The 24,877-nt window shown below is 44.8% G+C and overlaps 1 protein-coding gene across 5 annotated transcripts in view; it reads right to left on the reverse strand.

Moving 5' to 3' along the window:
* STAMBPL1 (STAM binding protein like 1) overlaps positions 1–24,877 on the reverse strand; it is a 53,089-nt gene continuing 28,212 nt past the window's right edge. For 3 of the 5 annotated variants that reach the window (XM_059172460.1, XM_059172459.1, XM_059172461.1), the window contains exons 3-11: positions 18,375–18,592; positions 15,341–15,416; positions 12,333–12,428; positions 9,944–10,301; positions 8,976–9,100; positions 6,655–6,798; positions 2,182–2,294; positions 1,032–1,131; positions 1–322 (exon numbers count right to left, since the gene is read on the reverse strand). In XM_059172460.1, coding sequence (XP_059028443.1) covers positions 266–322; positions 1,032–1,131; positions 2,182–2,294; positions 6,655–6,798; positions 8,976–9,100; positions 9,944–10,301; positions 12,333–12,428; positions 15,341–15,416; positions 18,375–18,592 — 1,287 coding nt within the window. In that variant the 3' untranslated portion in view covers positions 1–265. The remainder of the gene's footprint in view (positions 323–1,031; positions 1,132–2,181; positions 2,295–6,654; positions 6,799–8,975; positions 9,101–9,943; positions 10,302–12,332; positions 12,429–15,340; positions 15,417–18,374; positions 18,593–24,877) is intronic. The other 2 variants (XM_059172462.1, XM_059172463.1) reach the window with 2 other exon arrangements.

The following is a 24,877-nucleotide window of genomic DNA, read 5'->3' on the forward strand; positions in this document are numbered from 1 at the left end:
TACCGTTGTTTGCAGCATTATTTATTGTGTGGTTGTTGTATCTGGGGGATTCACACTATTGACGTAACACAACGGTGACCTCTCCGGAGACAGAGCAACCCAAAAAGAAAACTTCAAAGTGGGCAAGAACAATAAATATCAAACTTTCTGATCTAAAATGTATAAATATAAAATATCAGTCACTTCAGGAAACGTGTTAAGAAAATCTGGCTACCGCACGTTCACGGGGAGGAGTCGTGTCGACGGGGCTCGTCTTCAGAACACATCACCTCAGGTCCAGTGTGGTTATTTTTATGTCTTTTACCAACACATGTTTGCATATCTAGGTGAGAAAAAACTGGTTTTACATCATGATATTTTACCCTGTTTCTCCGCAGAAAGGGAATATGGACTTCCGAACTTAAAAACATTTCTAATTTTGAAGATGTTTCCGATCAGAACAGAGAGAATCGGACTGATTCATTTCTAGCAAAAACACACAGACAGAGGTTGCCAAGTTAATTGTCACTTTAAGTAGATTCTAACTTCAAAGCAACGTTTCTCTGATGTTACTGTTAAAGAAAAGATATAGTCAAATGGTGTTTCTTTGGGGCTATCTGTGGCTACCCCAGAAGTATGATTACAGTTTCCAATGAACTGTTATGACAAAATTAATCTGGCCACATCAAGTGGAAAGAAGTCATGAGAAAATAAATATCATTTTCTTTCATTGTCTGCTTAGTTAGAGTCTGAGGAAAACTGCATTTCTTTAAGTATCCCATAGATCCATAAATGGAAAGACAACTTTATGCACAGTGAACTGTGCTACAGAAACAATGGCATTCTCCTGTAAATAAAATAATCGTGCAAAGAAATCAGAAGTAACTAAAAAGCTTGCTGAATTTTCAGGATAAGAAAACCCCAAACTAAGCAGTGTTTTATCCCATATTACACTACTGCTGTTTCTCTCCTTCAAGGGGGGGAGGAGGAAATGAACAGGTAGAAAATAAGTATCTGAAGAAAAAAGAAAATAGCCAGCAGAGTCTACTCACACTGAACAGCCTGGGGTCCTTGGTGTGCGGATGAAAGCCCTTCTTTTTACAAGCAGAAACCTCGAGCATGCCGGCATTGGTGAGCCGGAAAATGCCGGTGCTGTTCCGGGGTGAAAACAAAAAGTGGAAAAATTAAAGATCATCTGGATTTCCAGAGTGAGCGGGGGGAGGGGTGGGTGGCAGGGGACAGAGTGGGAGAGAGAGAGAGAATCTTAAGCAGACACCGCGCTCAGTGCAGAGCCTGATGCGGGGCTCGATCTTACCACCCTGACATCACGACCTGAGCTGAAATCAAGAGTTGGATACTTAACCGACTGAGCCACCCAGGCGCCCCTCCACAGTGATCTTTTAAACCAGTTTTGCAACAAGTGGCCCAGAGGAGAGAAACTCCCAAGGGGCCAAAGCCAACTCCATGCACCTGCTGGGCTGCAATGGGGAAGAGGCAGCTGAACTTGTCCCATGAGACTGGAATGCAAAACGGAGGGGCCATGGGAGGAAATGACAGGTGGCAGATATTTCTACTTTTTCTAATAACATAGACACTGTTTAAAGAAACAGCAAATATTTATCAAGTGCTAACTGTGGGGCCAGACACCATTGCTAAGCCCTTTCTACAGACTGCCATTCAGGTTCCTCTTCACATCAGTCCAGATGGGCAGGTGTCAAGGATAAAGAGACTGAGGATCATAGTGGTCAGGAATCCTGCCAGTCACACACCATCTGAAGCTGGAGCTAGGATTCCACTCTCAAGTGTATCCGACTCCTCTGCTCATCATCACTCTCTCATCATTGTCTCCCAAATCTAGAAAGGCTTTGAAGGTCATTAAGTGGAAGCTGGAAATTTTCTTACAACACGAGGCAGGACAGGAGAATGAGGAACCCAAAAGGCAAACTGAAATAACGTCCAGCTTATCTACTTGGAGATCATGCTCCCTAAGTAAAGAGAACCGGTAATTCTACTATGAAAGGACCTTAAAAGCCCTATGACTACAGAGGTAAAGGTAAAAGGGAGCTGGCCGGCACTGAGCCCTGCCTCCCGAGGGCCTGGGGTGCCTGCCTGTCCAAGTGCCACCCCCCGCCATGTGGACGCACTTGAACCCAACAGCCCCAGACAACGCCTCACTTGGACCCGGTCCCCAGGGCCACTTACTCTTTATGCTTTGGTGAACAAACTATGGCGACTGCCTCCGGCAGCATGAGCTGATAGGAACAGTGCGTGTGGAGATCCACACTGGACAAGAACGCAGTTTGGGTCGGATGTGTCTGTCAACGGGAAAGAGGACAGTCTTACTGGAGGACTTTGCCAAGGCCGCAGCCTGTTCGAGAGATCTCTCACAGCTGGCTTTTTCTTTTCTTTTCTTTTCTTTTTCTTTTTTTTTTTTTAACCATCATTGATTAATAAAACCAGGGTTTAATAAACTGTGTCCCTGGCACAATCCCTCCCCTCGTGTACCCTGAGAATAACCACGAGCCCGAGAAGAGGCTCCTGGAAGTGTCCATGCGCTTTCTGCGTATTAGGACAGACAGGACTGGGAATTAATTAGACTCGCGTCACAACGCAGCTAGGAGACCCTCCTGCTGGCATCTTAATTCCACACACGGGATCCCGAGGGAGCCCAGAGATAGTTTATATAAAGCCACGGACACGAATGGAACGTTTTCAGTGAATTTACTCCATTTTCCTGTGTGTTCTCCCGTGGATCATCATTGCCTACAAATAGGAGAGCAGAACTCTCCAGGGTGTCGGAGGTGTTTGGGACTCGTCCTCCACAGCAAGTAAATACCCATATGATGAGAAGGAAGGGGAGATTATAAACCAAGAGCTGTATCTTCCAGGTTTTGGGCTATAAACAAACTTGTGTTCACAAGAGACACATTAGAGGTTCACACTCGAATAGGAAAAACACATGCACCCACCATGATTTTAAAAATTCACAGTCAACCTCAGTTACCCTTGAGAAAGGAATGTGACCACTTTAATCATGAAACCGAGGTCCCTGGGTGTACGGCCTGGGTCCTGGGCCCATCGCTCACTGGCTGTATGACACTGAGAAGATTACTTAACCCCCTCATGCCATTTCATCAGCCTTAAAATAAGGACAGTAATCATTTTCTTCATGGGGTTGCTACATTAAAATTAATGAGACAATCCACGTAAAATTCTTACAACAGTGCCTAGCACAGAGAAGAATCACAATTATTCTCTGTGTTATTGCTGTTGTTATTTTTTTTAAAGATTTCATTTATTTATTTGACAGACAGAGATCACAAGTAGGCAGAGAGGCAGGCAGAGAGAGGAGGGGGAAGCAGGCTCCCCCTTGAGCAGAGAGCCAAGGCAGGGCTCAATCCCAGGACCCTGAGATCATGACGTGAGCCGAAGGCAGAGGGTTAACCCACTGAGCCACCCAGGCGCCCCTGCTATTGTTATTTTAAGACTGTCTTTTTCTGTTTGTTTGTTTTTTGAGATGGGGGCCATGGGGATAAGGAGGAGAGAATCTCAAGCAGACTCCCAACTGAGCACAGAGACCCACATGGGGCTCGATCTCACAATTCTGAGATCGTGACTTGAACCACAACCAAGAGTTGGAGGCTTAACCGACTGAGCCCCCCCAGGTGCCCCAATATTGTCATTATTATCTAAAGGGCACGGACCCATAAAAACAGCTTTGCACTTAACTATGGTCTGCTAAAGAAATGCAAGACTTGGGGCACTTGAGTGGCTCAGTGGGTTAAGCCTCTGCCTTCGGCTCAGGTCAGGATCTTGGGGTCCTGGGATCGAGCCCTGCATCAGGCTCTCTGCTCAGCAGTGAGACTACTTCCCCCGTCTCTCTGCCTGCCTCTCTGCCTACGTAGGATCTCTCCTTCTGTCAAATAAATAAATAAAATCTTAAAAAAAAAAAAAAAAGAAATGCAAGATTTCACAGTTCATTTCCACTTTATTTAACAGATATAACAGAATGAGGGGAAAAGCCGTTGATCTCTATTCACAGAAAATACATATACTGCAAAGAAAAAATAACTCCCGGTCTTGGTCTGCAAAGACGTAGGTCAGCTGAGGACTGGAAATTATCCCACCGTTTAAAAAACCCAAAGCTTTAGTGAGGGAATGACTGGGAGGGCCTGACTGCCTGTCCATCTGATTCAGTGCAAACCTTCTGTCATTACATAGAACTATCTATGCCTCAGCGAGAAAGTAAGAATTTGCTCAGAGGGATTCCAGCACCGTGGAGGCAACCAGCAGACTGTCAAACAGACCCATCGCCACTTGCCCACCCCATTTCTTTGCAGACAGAAGGCACACCGCGAGCATCCCGAGCCCTTCATTTCTGGCAAGAGGCATCGCTTCTACTTGGCCAATAATAGCTCTTCGCGGGAGAATGGCGCTCCAACCCCGCTCCCTCTTGGGAAATAAAAATGACCATGACCATGGCCACGACCATGATGATGACGATGGCTGCAGGTGCCACTTGCTCAGGCACTGACTCATTCGACAGAAGCAAAGTGCTATTACCATCCCCATTTTACAGATGCGAAGACTGAGGTAAAGCACAAGGGTCGTGCAGGGGGCCATTTAAGCTGGGAAGTCCACATGAGAACCCAGTCCTGTTAGACTCTGATTCCGCCCTTCTTTCCGAGGACTAGCTTACATCTGAAAAAAGCTAGCTCTGGAATTTTTTGCTACTATTATGTTAATTTAAAAAAATCATAAAATGTCATTTACAACCATAAAAATTTAGAAGTACAACGATTTAGGGTGTTAATCAAACCACAATGACTTGCAATGGTGAAAGAAACAAAAAAGCAAAATCCTGAAATTTTAAAATTTTGCCAAATTCACGGCTTAACCTCATTACTGCATGTATTACATACACAGGTCCTAAGGGAAAACCCGTTTTTAATGTGGAAAACATTTTATAAGAAATAAACAAACTATAAACTAACATTGACTCCTCGGCGTAAGTAAAACTTCATGGGGTATCATTCTTTCTCAGTTTGTGTTATTTCTTTGGCTACAATTTATTTTGCTTTGAAATGCCTCCCTGTGACAGAAAATCACATTCAACTGCAGAATACCTTGAAAATTCAGTAATTTCTAAGCACCCACTAAGGCACAATACTTACTGTTAAGGCAAACAGACATATGGGAAGTTTTGAAAACTCTTCATCATAAATCATTTCTTGTGTTTGACAGGCGGTTTATATTTTTCAAAGAGCTTTCATACTCGATGTCTTGTTTATGGCTCACACACAACCAGTGAGGGAGAGGGGGCAGTCATTAGCCCCACCTGGTCAGTGGGGACACCCGGAAGCAGAGATGACGAAGGACATATAGAAACCGAGGTGGAAAGGTGTCTGGGGGCCTTCAGGTCAGGTCATGATCTCAGGGTCCTGGGATCGAGCCCCACATCTGGCTCCCTGCTCAGCAGGGAGTCTGCTTCTCCCTCCCCCTCTGTCCCTCTCCTTGCTCATGCTCTCCCTCTCTCTCTCTCAAATAAATAAATAAAATCTTGGGGGGGGGGGGAAGAACCTAGGTGGAGCTGGGACTAAGGTCTCCTCTATCTCTGAAATTACATTAACACCAAATGCTTGCTGATTTTGTGTGGGGGGGAGGGTAGAAGAATCTAAGCATGTGTCCCGCCCCTCTTCAGTGCATCCCTATAAAGCAAATAAAATGAAAAATGGTCACCCATCTCTCTTCAAGGGTCCTTGAATTATTCCACATTCTCTCCGAAAATCTTGGCCATCCATCCCATGATAGTGGGATGACTTATTCCTACCCCAGGTCCACATGTATAAGACTGAATGGAAAAATTGATTGAACCATGGATAGGAAAAGTTGAGCGTCATCGCCAAAACCAGTGGCCACGATTTTCTGAGTTCCTAGAAAAATGTGCTTTGAAATTCACTGACATTATCTCATTTAACGCAAACCACGGCAGGAAGTCAATTCTTATGACATCTGTTCTGTGGATGATAAAGCTGATGCCCAGATTGCTTACATAATTTACCAACATTCCTGTAAGGAATTTTTAGCAAAGCTGAGATTTAAACTCATGGCTTTTGATTAGTAAGCCCTTTCTCGCTCCTATGATGGCCCGGGGGTTGTTGGAACCCAGTATTTTTGGCCCCACCGTGGCTGTTTATGCAGTGATAAATTCCTCGTTGGCCTGTTGGGGAGACATGGCAAAATCTATGGTCCCTGTTTGATATATAAAAGCATCTGTTTCAAAGAAACATTTTTAGGAATTTTCTTAAAATATTCCACTTCTGACCCATGGCAAAGAGAAAGAGAACATTAATAATGGTCTCGTTAAATTAGTTAAAAATCTGACTAGGTCTTTATTAGACTACAGAAAATCATCAAAGCAAGTCATCCAATTTCCAAATGTTTCTCTCTCCTTTAACGCTGGATGGTCAGAAAAAAAAAGATACTATTGCCTTGTCCAAATCTGGACTTGACAGACTTAGACCTGGCCTACCATTGGAGAGAATGCTTTACTATGATGACATTTATTCCACTTGAAAACAAAAATCAAGAAGAAGAAACGATTTAAAGGAAGCTCAATTTCCTCAGGGAGGAAAGCAGCACCCCACGGGAGAGACACCAAAACCCAATGCTCACACGTACGTGGATCCATCCCAGCGTGAGGAGGCCATGTTGGTCCTGCACACGGAATAACTCCTCCACGTTCTCCACGTCACAGTAGTCCGGCCCCGCTGACTGCTTTGGCACGATCACATGGGTGATAGTAAATTCATTATGCGTCTAAAAAACAATCAGCAAAAAAGAGTAACAAGCATCTGGGGGGCAGGGGGGACCACAAAACCACAGCCTGAGCTGGAAGCATAGTGTTTTGCGGGAAGACTCCACCCCCCGTGTCCACAAAATCAAAGCCTCACAGCTCTCTGGACCTCAAAACCTCTTTTCACGATAGAAAATGTTTAACAGGGGCACCTGCGTGGCTCAGTGGGTTAAAGCCTCTGCCTTCAGCTCAGGTCATGATCCCAGGGTCCTGGGATGGAGCCCCACATCGGGTTGTCTACTCAGCAGGGAGTCTGCTTCCCTTCCTCTCTCTCTCTGCCTGCCTTTCTGTCTACTGGTGATCTCTGTTGTCCAATAAATAAATAAAATCTTGAAAAAAGAAAAAAGAACGTTTTTAGCACTTTCACCAGGGCTGCTCCACTATCATCAGTTAATAAGCAATGCCTTGATATAGTACATGTGCAGGGGAAGAGATCCAGACAACACAGCATCAGGTTTATCTGGAGGGGGAGATACCAGTGAAACGGTTTTGTGGATTTACTGAAGGACATTTCTAAGGTTTGTGGAGGTTGATGGCCTTGTGTATTTTATTTTATTCATTGTACTTTATTTCACATCCAGACCTAATTTCTCTCCTGCCATTGGGGGAACTCACTGAGATCTTCCATAATTAAGGTGATGTTTTGGGTTTGCATTTAGAAAACGAAAAAGGAAAAACACAATACTCCCTTCAGGTCAAGGGAAGAGCTGAAGGAAGGAGTCTGGGAAGAGGTGATGGGATTCTCAGGGAGGAGATGCTTGTGCTGGGAGGAGCAGTCCGCTCTCCACAAGCACCACCTTCTCTCCGGTCTCAGGGATTTCCCCCCCAACTGGGGATCATCTGGATGGTCCTTCAGAGGCATGATGTGAGCCCTGTATGGCAAAGACTATGGCTGTTGGAGGTTACAGAATGCCGACACCAAGGGCAGTGCCTAACACATCATACTCAGCACACGTCTGTCTGATAAAGGAATGAATGAATGAATCAATCAATCAATCAATCAAACTGGGTACAATATATGGTCTTGAGGAAGCATCCAGAACACATTGCCCCTGACAGACAAACAAGGTGACCGAGAGAACATGGTGGGTCATGCTCCTGTGTTGGTCATCTGTGCTTTCTCTCTCCTGGAGGACACGTGAATACTTAGAACGGAACTACGGCAGGGAGACTGTGGGCTGAGTAGACCATAGCCATGAAGCAACAGTTCCCAGGCTAAATGTTTAGATGGAAAACGTGCCTAGACCCAAGGGCACCTTCCACAAGACAGTTTTCATCCTTCTTGCAAGTAGCAAACTAAACTCATCTCCTCTCTTTCGTCCTCCTTCTATTTTGACACTGTCTTTCATCATATATTTCTGATAGACTCTTCCATAAGTAAATGGGACCTGTGCCATAAGATTTCAGCTTGTTGAAACTACTGTATAAAACCAAAGAAAACAAGAGAATCCTAGTTTTATTCCACGCGGGTCTGCAAAAGGTTGGCGAGATGACAGACCTCCGATCTGACCCCAGATCAGAATGGGTAGAGTTAATTAGGTAAATATATGGGAAATAAACAACTGCTGTGGAAATCTGATTCAGAAAACTAGATGGCTTTGGAAATCTGGAGACCTGTAATCCATCATTTTTCTTTCTTTGTCTTTTTAAGATTTTATTTGAGAGAGAGAGCAGGGAGGAGGGACAGAGGGAGAGAAAGAATCTCAAGCAGATTCCACACTGAGCATGAAGCTGGACTCGAGGCTCGAGCTCACAACACTGAGATTATCACCTGAGCTGAAACCAAGAGTCGGATGCTTAACCAAATGGGCCAATCGGGTGCCCCAAACAGTTATTTTTCTAAACAAAGGTTTAGCATGTGGTTTGATTCATTCTCTACAACCAACTGATACAGTATCCTAAAATTTTACAACTCATTTCCTAGAAGGATCATTCCATTAAAAACAACAGTAGATTTTTGTGTTCATTAATCTAGATAAAGGCATCTTCATAATTTTTGCAATTATGGATTGCCTTAGGATGATATCTTAGGCTGCCATCTTAGGGATCTTAGGATGCCTTTATTCTGTTTTGCTAATGGTAAGAAAGTCATGACATCAGAACGTATCGTGGGCAGAGAGACATGAAACAAAGGCCATACCAGTTTTCCACAGAGTATCCCGCAGGTTTCTATTCCTCTCACTGTATTAGATTCTGCGAGCAGCAGAAATCTGTGGCAAAGGTCTCTTGGTAAAACTACACACCGCAGTCCTTCGACCACTAGATCTAAGAAATAGGAAAGGAAGAACCAGCTAAAGAAACAAATCTTACACCCCACCACCAGAACTGATTTTGGCAAGCAACTGCAGGGCAATCGAAACATAAAAGATGAAATTATCAGGTGCTCCGCTTTCTGTTTTATTTTTAAAAGTCTTAACAGCGGGAATCAAGGCAAAGGAAGGTAAAATTCCCCTTTATCTACAAACTGGTTCATGAGCAAGGGGGAAGGTGCCAGCTTCGCCATGGGTGATTTATAAAATGGCTGTCTAGCGTAACTCTTTTAAAATAAATGGACACAAGATGCCATCCGACTGTGTCTGCCTTTGGATTTGGGCCCTGCTGGGGGTCACAGAGCTGCCCCCAAGCTGCACTAACTGTTGGCAGAAGCACAGAATCTGCCTGGAGGTTGGCCACCCCCTGTGCGCCAGACCCTCCTGCCGCAGCAACAAGCGAAACATTTACGTTTTTAAGCCAATTTCTGCGCCAACCATTTTCTCGGCATCTTCTTTGCAGTGTACGTGTTTCTCTTTAGGATTCAGGTGGTTTCTTTGGTGAAAATACGAGAATGAAAAAAAAAAATGCTTGGAATTCTCTTTTCAAATCTCGGCCCCATGACCCCATAGGGCCCCGTTTATGAGAAGGCTGCTGCTCTATGGGGGGCAAGTCACGCTGCCTGAATGTGAAGGTTGCAGGGGACGAGGGGTGAGCCGGATGGCCCTGAAATTCACACCCCAACCTTCCGTGGCACTACCACCGTGGATAACGGGAAGAGGAGCCCCTCCCACGGGTCCCCGGACGGAGCCAGGAGGCTGGGTCCGAAGCGAGGCCGGGAGGCAGCCGGTCACTTACTCTGCACGGCGCTCAGTGCCGCCGCGGGCTTCAGAGCCCTGTTCACGGGAGGCGAGTGGCTGGCATCCCGGGCCGCCTCGCTCCTCGGAGGCTGGTCTGCGAGCACGTTCAGCAGCGCACTGGTCCTCCGCGCGGGCAAGCACGACAGAGCGCTCCCGTCAATCTGCTCCGACAGCGCCCGGCTCTCCTGGCTCCGCATCTGACCCCGCGCTAGTTCTTGTTTCTTGAGCTGGTCTTCGAAGAACAGGAACTGCTCCGACTCCAGCTGCTGCTGGCGCATCCGAGCCACCCGCTTCCTCTCGGCCTCGATCAGGCTCTGATGCTCCCGTTGTTTCAGAATTTCCGCGTTGTATTTGTTCTGGAAAAGGTGGTGGCCGGAATAGGAGGTTAGTTTCCATGGCAACCCCAGCCAGCTGGGATGAGACCCTTCCTAGCTAGACGCGGGCGGAGAGAGGCAGACAAGGCCATGTGCCCACAGGGACACGGGCGCCATAGCCCCTTGGTCTGCCCGAGGCAGTGGTTCTGAGTCCACTCATGTTACCAGGGGCGGGTCACGACAGTCAAGTTCCCTCCATTCCCCTGAGCTTTAAACAAATACCAGAAAACCAAGGTCAGGGTTGGCTACTTGGCCTGCCTGACTGAGAACCAAAGTGGACCACCTCAGAAATGGTTCTGTTGCTCTAGACTTCACTGTCCAATATGGTAATGCCCAGCCCCGTGGGCTACTTACGTTTAAATTAATTTAAATGAAATGACATTAGACACTGAGTTCCGCAGTCCTTCCTGCCAGCCACCTTTTAATACCATGTGGCTAGCAGCTCCCACACGGAACATTTCTACCGCAGGAGGAAGTTCTGTTGGTCAGTGTTGCCCTAGAACCTCTTGCCCTAGACTCTAGAACTCAGAGAGCCAGAACTTTACCGAGAAGGGGGAACCACAAGGAATCGGTCCTCAAAATATGGCGCAATCATCTCCATCAGGATGAGCCAGGAACTTGTTAAAATAAAGATTCCCAGGCTCCCCGGTCTTAAAAAAAAAAAAAGTCTAGGCATTATTAGGTTAAAGACTACAAATCTTTAATAAGCCCCTCAAGTTGTTTTGAGAAAAAGTAGCTTTGGTAGGGCTGGGGTGGGGGCACAGCTTACAGCGCACATTGGGGGTGCCCATGAATCCCCCAGAGTCTGGGCAGAAGTGTGGAAGCCGACCCAGCAGGAGTGGGGCATGGCGTGAGAGTCTGCACTTCTAAAAAGCTCCCAGTGATGCCTGTCCTGCCTACAGCAAGGGCTCACTGACGGGCATGCCCATATCCCAGGCGTAAAGGCTGCCACTCTATCTCCACAGAGATATCTCCATGACCTATACTTTGGGACACTGTTGCCACCTGGGACCAAACTGGTGTCATTAAAGGTAGACCAGGCGGTCCCTTCCTGGGAGACCCTGAGAGGACAACCCCAGGAGTGTTGCAGACAGGATGAAGACTGGCCTGGACTCTTCTTTCCTTTGCTGTTGGTTCGTTTGAGCATCTAAGATCATTCTCATGTATCATAGTTCAAGTCAAATCCAAATGATCAATAGTTGAACTTGAGGGAATGTTCAGACTGCCACATTCCCTCAGTCCCTTGGTCTAAAGGCTGCACTCAATGCTGACTTCCAGCTACACCCACGGGACACCGGGAGCCCTGTGCCACATTCAGAGCTCACAAGACTGAACTCCAGCGAGAGTCAGAATGAGTGATAATTCCAAAGCACATAAATATGCAATTGAACAAGAAAGGCAAAGCCATTTTTATAACAATGCTAAAGACTTTAAGAATTCGAGTTTTGAACTTGAGGTCCTAGAGACCGATCAATTTTTTTTCTCTTAATGCCATTCCTCTCTTAGACATCATTACCATTGCTACTCTTTCTGTAATAATGATCCAGAAACCACCATCCATTGGTGATACAATTACATTTTGCTCACATGGTTAGCTATTATTTCCTCTCAATATAATATTGACTGTAAGATCGAAGAATTGAATTCACATTTCCAAAGCCTACATAATAAGATAAATCAGAAATTATATACTGTTCTCCCTATCTCCTACCGACTCTGTTCATCACCAAAAGAGGTCATCTGTCTTAAGGTTAAAGTGGCAAGAGTTGGTGAAAAAGCTGCCTTTAAATCACTGTAGGAAATTTGTTTTCCAATGCATCACATGATTAGATGTTGCAAGGAAATAAAGATACCACATCTTTGGTGCAAGTGCTTAACCTGTATCTCAACATGATTTTTTTATTGCTTTTAATTTAAATGGACATGACATTTGAAAAACTCACATGAACATGAAACTCAAAAAAATATCTGCACACAAAACAGTCACGAGATAAATGTACCGATGGAACTTACTTTGCTTTGCAAATATTCTTGGTATTCTACGTTATATTTCTTTAAAAGGTCCTTTTTCAATTCATCTGTCCTTGGGAATGCAATCTCCTTCAGTTTCTTTTAAAAATATATATATACACATTGATTAGTGGGATTCTCAGTATAGTCTTTCAGATCATCAGCTGAGAAAGAAAAACAGCTGCCATGTGTATTAGAAATCAAGACACGAGTAACCAAAGATGATGGTGGACATAGAAACCTCTCTTCGCTATGGCTCCAAAACACCACTTTTCAGTAGGGAAGGGAAACTATTATCCCTTTTGTAAGAGCTCCATGGACTCCAGTAGTTAGATAAGCATTCTCTCTAGGGAGGTACCCCCGTTTTTAAGCAGTGGGCTTGTAACTGCACATTCCACTGTGGGCAAATGTTATGGCATCATAGTTGGAAGGGACACTGGAGAAGGTAGGTAGGGACTGCTGGGCTTGACTATAAAAAAGAGGCCGAGGCACTGTGCATACAAATGCAGATTCCTGGGCCTCCTCCAGGTTCCCCTGAACCCACAGGTCTAGAGAAGAGGTTAGGGAATGTGGATCTCAAACAAATTCTCAGTCATTATTCTCAATGGCCAGAAAATCTGGGGAACCTGATTTAGCCAAACCCTCCATTTCAGAGATGAGGGAACAAAGCCTATAGAGATTAGAAAGACAACTAGCTAGTGGCCCCATTATGACTAGAATTCAAATGTTCTGACTCTGGCCAGGCTTTTTCACTGAAATTTCTATTTTTTTAATCTTCTGTTATCCATCCATCCATCCATCCATCCATCCATCCTCCCATCCATCCACCCCTCCATCCTCTCATCCATCCATCCTCCCATCCATTCTCCTTTCCATCCATCCACCCATCCATCCATCCATCCATCTACCCATCCATCCTCACATCCTCCCATCCATCCTCCCATCCACCCATCCACCCACCCATCCATCCATCCATCCACCCATCTGTCCTCCCATCCATCCATCCGTCCACCCATCCATCTCCCATCCATCCTCCCATCCATTCTCCCATCCATCCATCCATCCACCCATCCATCCACCCATCCATCCACCCATCCATCTTCCCATCCATCCACCCATCCATCCTCCCATCCACCCATCCATCCTCCCATCCATCCATCCACCCATCCATCCTCCCATCCATCCATCCATCCATCCACCCATCCATCCTCCCATCCACCCATCCATCCTCCCATCCATCCATCCATCCTCTCATCCATCCACCCATCCATCCTCCCATCCACCCATCCATCCTCCCATCCATCCATCCACCCATCCATCCTCCCATCCATCCATCCATCCATCCACCCATCCATCCTCCCATCCATCCTCCCATCCATCCATCCATCCACCCATCCATCCTCCCATCCATCCTCCCATCCATCCACCCATCCATCCTCCCATCCATCCATCCATCCTCTCATCCATCCACCCATCCATCCTCCCATCCATCCATCCACCCATCCATCCTCCCATCCATCCATCCATCCATCCACCCATCCATCCTCCCATCCATCCATCCATCCATCCACCCATCCATCCTCCCATCCATCCTCCCATCCATCCTCCCATCCATCCATCCATCCATCCATCCATCCTCCCATCCATCCTCCCGTTCATCCATCCACCCATCCATCCTCCCGTCCATCCACCCTCCCATCCATCCATTTATTCAGCAAGCATAAACAAAGAAAATGTATATGATTTTGGAGAATGGTTTACCATGAGAAAAAAAAAAGAATAAAACTAAATCAGAGCAAAAGAGTCAGCTGGGCAGCTGGGCCTCCTCAAATCCCATACAGAACAGCCTGAGTCTGAATGAACAAGAGAATTCCGTGGAAATTGCTACACAAGGAATGGCAGTGAGTGGCCCTTCAGATGAGGGTGTATAGAAATTTTTTTTTAATGTAAATGACCATTTGACAAAACCTGAGTTCTTACAGGCAGCCTCAGGCCAGACTTACTGGTAAGACAGCCTTTTCTCCATTAGATGGTCAAGCATCTTTGGAGAGTTACTTAAAATTTCATGTTGCAATTGGCTTTGTATATACCATTTTATTTTCCTCCATGTAAGATCAACCCAAACTACGTAACACAGATACACAGGAAACATTTTTAAAATGTTATTTAAGGGACGCCTGGGTGGCTCAGTGGGTTAAGCTGCTGCCTTCGGCTCAGGTCATGATTCCAGGGTCCTGGGATCGAGTCCCACATCGGGTTCTCTGCTCAGCAGGGAGCCTGCTTCCCTTCCTCTCTCTCTCTCTGCCTGCCTCTCTGCCTGCTTGTGATTTCTCTCTGTCAAATAAATAAATAAAATCTTAAAAAAAAAATGTTATTTAAAAGTATATATATTCTCAGCTAAAAATACCGCTCACTCTATCAGGTTGCCAAGGTTGACGGCGAATACATAACTTTTCAGCAACTGTCTTCCTTTTCCTTGAGGCTATTTCAAGCCACCGCTTACCCTTAAACACTTGATTATGCCTTAAGCGAGTACCCCATAATACCTTCATAATAGCCTGCTTTTCCAGGTAGTACAAGAAAAGAACTAGAACTTCGGGGCCACTTTAATAATCAACACTAAGTTTCAGTTTTGGGGTTGAGGACTGTATGGAAGAATCAAAAACAGCCCAAATGACTCTCATACAAATCTGGGGAATTGGATCACCTTTCTTTCCAATCCCTGGGAGGAACGGGGAATAATGCTGTCTTCATACCACAAAGAGATTGAGCACATTCTTGATCATTTTCCTTTTCGGCCCCTTCCAGTTCCAATTAGACATCCCACACTGGCTCTGTAACAATGTTTAAAGGTTCCAAGAAGAAATCGGAACATCTTGCTTGGCTAATGGAATGAATTTTCTGTGCTCAAACTCTCCAGAGGATGAGAGGGAGGGAGGGAGGAGGAGGAGATTGATAATGGAGATGTATGGAGCATTTGATCCCCCGGGGGAGAATCGACCCCACAATACCTTCATAATATCCTGCTTTTCTGGGACTGCACATTGCTGGTAATCTCGATGGCTGGGAAGCTTTTCTACAAACAAGCTAGAAGAGAAAGTACATCTTAGTGTTACAGGGCAGAAAAAGCTCAGCGATGGTTTCTTTTTTTTTTTTATTTTATTTTATTTATTCATTTTTAGTGAGAGAAAGAGAGAGAGCATGCATGAGCAGGAGGAAGGGCAGATGGAGGAGAGGGAGAGAAGTAGATTCTGCCCAGTGTGGAGCCCAGTGGGGGGCTCCATCCCATGACCCTGAGATCATGGCCTGAGCCAAAATCAAGAGTCGGACGTGGAACTGACTTAGCCAACCAGGTACCCCCATCAGTGACGGTTTCTAATACAAGAAGGAAACTCCTTTTCAAAAAGGACGTGCTTAATCCATTATTATTTAACCTACATTCTTTCCATCAGCCTTTCCACCGAGGGCTGGCAAGATCATGGTTTTGGCATTCCAGGGTAGTAAGCTCGGCGGATGGAGCGCTGAGGTTAAGAGGCTCAGGACCCTCCCTAACAGACCCTGTCACTTCAGTCCTTCTTGGGTCCTGAGTGCCCAATCCTCCAGAGCCCTAGCTCTCTTGCGTGCCCTGCCGGCAACACGGAGGATGGTGTAAAAATGTTGAGAATTAGAAAGATCAACATAATCCCTTCTCACAGTTGAAAAAGACTCAAAGGACCACTGATAAGTCAGGAGTGCCATCGTGTCTGTGTGTCTCTATCAAACATTCATTTTTAAAAAGATTTTATTTATTTATGCGTGTGTGTGTGAGAGAGAGAGGGAGAATGAGAGTGGCGTGGAGAAGCAAGGAGCACGACGCGGGGCTCGATCCCAGGACCCCGGGATCACAACCTGACCAAAGGCAGAGGCTTCACCCACCGAGCCACCCAGGTGCCCTGATATCAAAAATTCTTAACTGCAAATTCACAGCTGAGAGAAATGACAGTCAGAATCCCTAGTGGATCCGAGGAGGTGCTAATTAGGAATTCATTATTTTTCCTCACCTTTTTGAGGAACAAGGGGCAGCAGAGGTAAAGGGAAATCCTTAGACCAAACCGGATTCACCACTTCCATGTAAAATGAAGATTTTGCTTTCCAAAGGGCAGGGAATTCTTGATTTTTGTTGGTGGTGGTTTTTTTTTTTTCCTTATGTCTGATGTCTCCCTAGCTGGTAGAACTATGTCCAGCTCATGATGTATGCACAGTAAATATTTATTAATTAAAAAAATGTCCTTCCTTGATAGACCATGATGGGCTATCAATACTACTTATGATCAACTGATATGCAATACCTTATAATTACTGTTGTCTTCTCCCTCACAGATCACACATGCTCTTGTCACATTGCCCTACGGGGCATGGGGATGGTAAAATAACTCATTTCTTGGGTGAGAAAATTACGGTTTAAGGAGGCTACATAAATTGTTAGTTGCCTAAAGTCACTCTTCTTTCTAAATGGAATAAAGACACAAAGTTGGGAGTTAAAGAGAGCTTAGAGAAGTCTTCCATTTGGAGGTAAGAGAGATTTCTGCCCTTACGTCTTCCATTTGTAATAAGGAACTGAGGCCCACGGGGCGGAGAATTACAAATTGTCACGTGGTAAATGACGGAAGGGAATTCCAACATTCCAGTGATTCGCTAACGCAGACAGAAGAGGGGCTGTTCGCTTTGCCACACTTACTTACCATCACTGCTCTCCCTTCCATGAACGTGGACGAAAAACACCAGCAGAGGACAAAACAGAAATTTTAGCGAATGGTGACTTAGAGTTCAGAAATCAACGTTTTTGGGATATGTGTGCTATCACTGATGTCGAACAGCTTCCAATTCTGTATTTATCGTTAGCTCTCTAGAAACCAGCGGTTTCCCCAGGTAGGCTGAGTGTTGCCAGCCATCGGCTTTCTCAGAAGTTCTCAGGTTAGGTCCCCAACTGAGCGAGGGACGTCAATCATCATGCGACTTTTAAATAAAGTCAGAGTATGGGGTTCAGGACTATGTCAGTAACAAGCATGTGTCTGATGGAAAGTAGGGTATTTTTTTCAACAGTTTGACTCTCTTTTATACCTAGCACTATTGCACCGCTAAATAAATTACCTCTTTAAAAAAAAAATAGATCCTATTCATTTATTTGAGAGACAGAGAGAGAGCACGAGCATGAGCAGAGAGAAATGGCAGAGGGAGAAGCAGGCTCCCCGCTGAGCAAGGAGCCTGATGCAGGACTTGATCCCAGGACCCTGGGATCATGACCTGAGCCAAAGGCAGACGCTTAACCAACTGAGCCACCCAGGTGTCCCAATAAATTGCCTTAAAATACTAAGTAGGGATGCCTGGGTGGCTCAGTTGGTTAAGTGGCCACGGCTTGATTTCGGCTCAGGTCATGATCTCAGGGTCCTGGGATAGAGCCCCATGGTGGGGGGGCTCCAAGCTCAGTGGGGAGTATGCTTGAGATTCTCTCTCCCCCTCTCTCCTCCTGCTCTCTCTCTCAAATAAATACAGAAATCTTAAAGAAAAATACAAACTACAAAGCGAAACTGACTGCTGCTTTCTATCCCTGAGTCAAATCTTCTTTTAACTCCCCCTTCTCAAGCCAACAAGTCAAATTTTAAAACCCTTAATGGTCTGTTCCAGGCGCTGTGGACAGAGCTTAATATGGCTCCTGCTCTCATGAAGCCTACATTCCTGTGGGGGGGAGGATGGCACAAAATGACATATTCTTGGTGAAGAGTGACAAAGACAGGCACACACACGTCAATACCCTGCTGCGCTCCTGTCCCTGAGACTCCCTCCATTCCTGAGCCTCAGGGATGCTGCGGGGACGCCTTTGAACACATTACTTGGTAACTGAAAAACCTGGGACAGTTAATGCTTTTGGAGATTGCAAAACTGGCCCGAATATGACAATGTTCCTGGAGCCCAAACCATCTCACTGAAATAGCATGTAAATATTTCCCCCCATTTTTCTCATTTCAAAGACCTCTCCCTACCAAAAAAAAAAAAAAAAAGACTTACGTTATAAATTTATTATAGAGGACGAAGGCATTTTCCAAATTTCCTTCTTCCAAATACACCGACGCCATCCTCTCCATCTCCACTCCAGATCTAAAATAACGGCGCGGAGTAATGTCTTCCGTGATGGTAATGTTACAGCCAAGCTTGCTGAGGGCTCGGACTCGCTCTTCTGGACTCAGGGAAACATCCGTGTGGTCAGGCATAGCAGCTAACTTTTTCTGCAAAGCAAAAAATGAAATCTGAGTAGACATAGGAAATGAACAGGACTGAAATGACAGGTGTATTTTCTGTACTGAATCCCTGATACCAGTACCTAAGGAAGGCGTTTAGTAAGAGTTCATGGTAATGATGAAAGTGAAACCTTTGGCCAGAAACACATGGGCTTCACCCCAAAAAGACATGCATCTCTACGATAGACACACCTTTGTGTTGGGGGCAAAATCTCCTTTAGGGTTCAGGGTACCATGCTGTGCCAGTTTCTGGGTATGCAAATGTTTTAGGTTATTTTAGGTAAAGTATCACTAAGCTTTGTGTCTTCATGGCTATTTCCATTCTGGCCCACGTGAAACAGGCCAACAGGCAGACTCTTGCCTGCGTAGGGCTCACGTCATTCCGCTCTGAAGGGTCTCCAAGAGATGGCCTGTATTCAAAGTTACTCTTTGATTCAGTTCTCTTCCAGAACATATCCTGTTTAATAAGAAGATTTTAGGACCTCTGTGCTTCTTCACCCAGTGAATGAAACCCCACCAGTAAGTCCTCTTCAAGCCCATGGATACCTCCCATTTCTTTTTAACATAAAAAGACTCTTGGACCTGCACGTAATAAAGTACATTAACAGGCACGGCTAATTAGTCCCTGACTGAGAAAACAACGAAAGTCATTACTAAGAAAAAGTCAGTGATGTTAAGGCATACATTTGTATTTTATTCATGAAAATAGCATCTGTACACATTTGGGGAAAAAACAGAACGTATGCATTCAGGATAACTGTTCTGTGATTCAGCGGAAAGGTCAGTGCTTCGGAAAGGCAAAAATGTCAACTTCTTTTTCTTGTTAAAGGCCGTAGAGCAAATATTTGGGGCTTTGTAGGCCCTAGAGTCCCCACCACAACTACTTAAGCTCTGCTGAGGGACAAACGGCCACACACAACATGTAAGCAAAGGATCCTGGTTCTGTTTTAAAAACAAGTGTGTGACTTTGGTGCTCACACCCCTGTCTGCTGACCCCAGCTCTAGATCACTGCATCTCCAAGCCCACTCTATGTACCAGCACTGCCAGAATCAACTGGGAGTTTCTTCAAAGTACAGAGTCCCCAGGTGCCTAGGTGGCTGAGTGGGCTAAGCGTCTGCTTCTACCTCAGGTCATGGTCCCAGGTCCTGGGATGGAGCCCCAAGACCAGCTTCCTGCTCAGCGGGGAGGCTGCTTCTCCCTCTGCCCCTCCCCCTGCTCCTGATTTCTCTCTCTTTCTCTCTCTCTCTAAGTAAATAAGTAAAACCTTTAGCAAAGTGTTTTTAAGAAAAAAATAAAAATTCCCCATGTCCTTCATGCTATTTGTTATGCTCCAAAAATAAGTGAAACCATATGATAGTTGACTCTCTCTGCTTGACTGATTTCACTCAGCATAATCTCCTCCAGTCCCGTCCATGTTGCTACAAAAGTTGGGTATTCAGCGTAACAAATAGCATGGAGGACATGGGGAGTTAGAGAGAAGGGAGTTGGGGGAAATTGGAAGGGGAGGTGAACCATGAGAGACTATGGACTCTGAAAAACAATCTGAGGGTTTTGAAGGGGTGGGGGGTCGGAGGTCGGGGTACCAGGTGGTGGGTGTTATAGAGGGCCCAGATTGCATGGAGCACTGGGTGTGGTGCAAAAATAATGAATACTGTTATGCTGAAAATAAAAAATAAATAAAAAAAAATAAAGTACATTTCTTAATTAAAAAAAAAAAATTCCCAACAGGCCTCCCCTGGCATCGACAGATTAGAGGCGGGCTTGAAGAACCCAGGGTTGAATTTATGTTCCCCGAGGCACTGCCGCGTGCTGCCTGTTTGGGAAACGCTGCCTTAGACCCCTCTAGCATCCTTTGATCAATAGGAATGGAATTAGCCCAGAGCAAATTTAGCTCCCAGAACTGCCTCTGTCAGTCAAGGGCAGCGCCTTCCATTAAAAGGTCTGTAGAAACTTAAAAAAGAAATCCAGGTGGAATGGATTTTAGTCTGGCCAGGAAGGATGGATTCAAGCCATCAGGACAGGCTACAGAGTCCCGTGTGTATAGCTCTTTCCATGCCTGGGGAGGGGGCCACCGTGGTGGTAATTCTGTAGCAGACAGAACCCTAGAGACCTGGAATTATTTTTTCGTTTTCTTCTTTTTTGTTTTTTTAAGATTTTATTTATTTATTTGAGAGAGCCGACGGCGGGGCTTGATCCCAGGACCCTGCAGTCATGACCAGCTCCATCCCAGGACCCTGAAATCATAACCTGAGCCGAAGGCAGATGCTGAACCCAATGAGCCACCCAGGCACCCTGATTCTTGTTTCTAAAGGGGAAATCTACAACCAGCCACAGAGGCATAAACCTGTTCTCCTCCCTGTTTCCTTCTCCCCGAGGAGGCTGGGGTCCTCAGGGCCTGGGCTTCCTAGCCCGGAAGTCTCCAGCGATCCCTCCCGTGACAAGGTGGCAAGTTCAGTTTAGAGCGGAAGGGATAAGGAGACTTGCGAGTCTCCTGGAGTCTGTCTCCAGGGCCAAGTGATAAAGAATAAAGCAGACACTGGATTTTCGACCTCAGCATCTTCAATCAGTTCTCACTGGGTCCAGAATCGTGAGAAGAGGGAGGTGTGACCGCACACAACACCCAGCCCCGCCTCCGGGACCTCACCTTACGCGAAGGCACACTTCCTTCTAGCCAGACCCTGCTGGGCTGCTCCTACAGTTTTCGAAAAGACTTTCTAATTTCTGAGAAGCTGCTGGAGGCTTCCCCTCCTCAGAAGCAGGAATGGAAGCTTGCGGCGTCTCAGCCTCAGGCCTGAGCGCGGGCGTCTCGTCCAAGGGAGAAGCCCGGCACGTGGCAGCCACGCCACGCGCACCTGTTGCTCCCGGCAGCACCCGGGGAAAATGCTGCTATTCGACAGATAAAGGAGCCAATAGCATCAAAAAATGAGGAGAAAAAAAAAACAAACAAACAAACTATGAAAATTAGCCCATTTTCCAAAGAGGGTTTCCAGGTTCCTACACGTGCAAAAGTAATTGGTCCACTCTTTATTACTAAACAGTCTGCACTGAATTATAATTATTTGTATGCAGTGTCCATGTTCCCTCAGGATGTAGCATATTCCTTGCAGCACAGACAATAATCAATACATTTACCAAATAAAGGAGGAAGAAGGAAACAGGTGCATTGTGATTATAACTAGATTTTACTTGGACGTGAAAATAAGATTTATTTTTCCTCTGTTGAACGGTCCTATCCTTTCCAAACTCAAAATTGATCTCAGAATAAATGAGGAAAGAGCTTCCTGTCTTCATCGATCTATCAAGTCGGGTTTGTGATATCTTACAAAATACAAAATATCCCAATGAAAAAGCCACAGTGTTCATTTGACACTGTCATGTCTACTAACATTTTAATCGTGGCTAACACGTAAGACATGGAAAACACGTAAGACACTCCAAAAGGATGATCCCTTCCTCTGTGGGTGGGATCCCCCCCACAGCGCCCCGACAGCATGGGGTCTGAAAACAAAGAAGTTCCTACAGTTCTCCACTCCTCATCGTCTCAAAGCAACCAAGCCTCTGTGAAGGACGTTCCTGGCAAAGAGGACGTGGGCCATAACCTATTTCAGAGCAAGAACCAGGCCCTCCATTTCTTTCTTTCTTTGTTTTTTTTAAGATTTACTTATTTGAGAGCAGCCAACTATATAAACCAATTAATAACAAAATCAAAGAAACACATCAACAATAATACAATAATAGTAGGGGACTTTAACACTCCCCTCACTGAAATGGACAGGTCATCCAAGCAAAAGAACAGCAAGGAAATAAAGGCCTTAAACGACACACTGGACCAGATGGACATCACAGATATATTCAGAATATTTCATCCCAAAGCAACAGAATACACATTCTTCTCTAGTGCACATGGAACATTCTCCAGAATAGATCACATCCTCGGTCCTAAATCAGGACTCAACCGGTATCAAAAGATTGGGATCATTCCCTGCATATTTTCAGACCACAATGCTCTAAAGCTAGAACTCAACCACAAAAGGAAGTTTGGAAAGAACCCAAATACATGGAGACTAAACAGTATCCTTCTAAAGAATGAATGGGTCAACCGGGAAATTAAAGAAGAATTGAAAAAAATCATGGAAACAAATGATAATGAAAATACAACGGTTCAAAATCTGTGGGACACAACAAAGGCAGTCCTGAGAGGAAAATATATAGCGGTACAAGCCTTTCTCAAGAAACAAGAAAGGTCTCAGGTACACAACCTAACCCTACACCTAAAGGAGCTGGAGAAAGAACAAGAAAGAAACCCTAAGCCCAGCAGGAGAAGAGAAATCATAAAGATCAGAGCAGAAATCAATGAAATAGAAACCAAAAAAACAATAGAACAAATCAACGAAAGTAGGAGCTGGTTCTTTGAAAGAATTAATAAAATTGATAAACCCCTGGCCCGACTTATCAAAAAGAAAAGAGAAAGGACCCAAATAAATAAAATCATGAATGAAAGAGGAGAGATCACAACTAACACCAAAGAAATACAAACTATTATAAGAACATACTATGAGCAACTCTACGGCAATAAATTTGACAATCTGGAAGAAATGGATGCATTCCTAGAAACATATAAACTACCACAACTGAGCCAGGAAGAAATAGAAAGCCTGAACAGACCCATAACCAGTAAGGAGATTGAAACAGTCATTAAAAATCTCCAAACAAACAAAAGCCCAGGGCCAGACGGCTTCCCGGGGGAATTCTACCAAACATTTAAAGAAGAACTAATTCCTATTCTCCTGAAACTGTTCCAAAAAATAGAAATGGAAGGAAAACTTCCAAACTCATTTTATGAGGCCAGCATCACCTTGATCCCAAAACCAGACAAGGATCCCACCAAAAAAGAGAGCTATAGACCGATATCCTTGATGAACACAGATGCAAAAATACTCAACAAAATACTAGCCAATAGGATTCAACAGTACATTAAAAGGATTATTCACCACGACCAAGTGGGATTTATTCCAGGGCTGCAAGGTTGGTTCAACATCCGCAAATCAGTCAATGTGATACAACACATCAATAAAAGAAAGAACAAGAACCATATGATACTCTCAATAGATGCTGAAAAAGCATTTGACAAAGTACAACATCCCTTCCTGATCAAAACTCTTCAAAGTGTAGGGATAGAGGGCGCATACCTCAATATCATCAAAGCCATCTATGAAAAACCTACCGCAAATATCATTCTCAATGGAGAAAAACTGAAAGCTTTTCCGCTAAGGTCAGGAACACGGCAGGGATGTCCATTATCACCACTGCTATTCAACATCGTACTAGAGGTCCTAGCCTCAGCAATCAGACAACAAAAGGAAATTAAAGGCATCCAAATCGGCAAAGAAGAAGTCAAATTATCACTCTTCGCAGATGATATGATACTATATGTGGAAAACCCAAAAGACTCCACTCCAAAACTGCTAGAACTTATACAGGAATTCAGTAAAGTGTCAGGATATAAAATCAATGCACAGAAATCAGTTGCATTTCTCTACACCAACAGCAAGACAGAAGAAAGAGATATTAAGGAGTCAATCCCATTTACAATTGCATCCAAAACCATAAAATACCTAGGAATAAACCTAACCAAAGAGACACAGAATCTATACTCAGAAAACTATAAAGTACTCATGAAAGAAATTGAGGAAGACACAAAGAAATGGAAAAATGTGCCATGCTCCTGGATTGGAAGAATAAATATTGTGAAAATGTCTGCAATTCCTATCAAAGTACCATTCATCTTTTTCAAAGAAATGGAACAAATAATGCTAAAATTTATATGGAACCAGAAAAGACCTCGAATAGCCAAAGGGATATTGAAAAAGAAAGCCAACGTTGGTGGCATCACAATTCCGGACTTCAGGCTCTATTACAAAGCTGTCATCATCAAGACAGCATGGTACTGGCACAAAAACAGACACATAGATCAATGGAACAGAATAGAGAGCCCAGAAATAGACCCTCAAATCTATGGTCAACTAATCTTCGACAAAGCAGGAAAGAATGTCCAATGGAAAAAAGACAGCCTTTTCAATAAATGGTGCTGGGAAAATTGGACAGCCACATGCAGAAAAATGAAATTGGACCATTTCCTTACACCACACACAAAAATAGACTCAAAATGGATGAAGGACCTCAATGTACGAAAGGAATCCATCAAAATCCTTGAGGAGAACACGGGCAGCAACCTCTTCGACCTCTGCCGCAGCAACATCTTCCTAGGAACA

This window comes from Mustela lutreola, chromosome 4 (assembly GCF_030435805.1).
Source record: "Mustela lutreola isolate mMusLut2 chromosome 4, mMusLut2.pri, whole genome shotgun sequence".
Lineage (NCBI taxonomy): Eukaryota > Metazoa > Chordata > Mammalia > Carnivora > Mustelidae > Mustela > Mustela lutreola.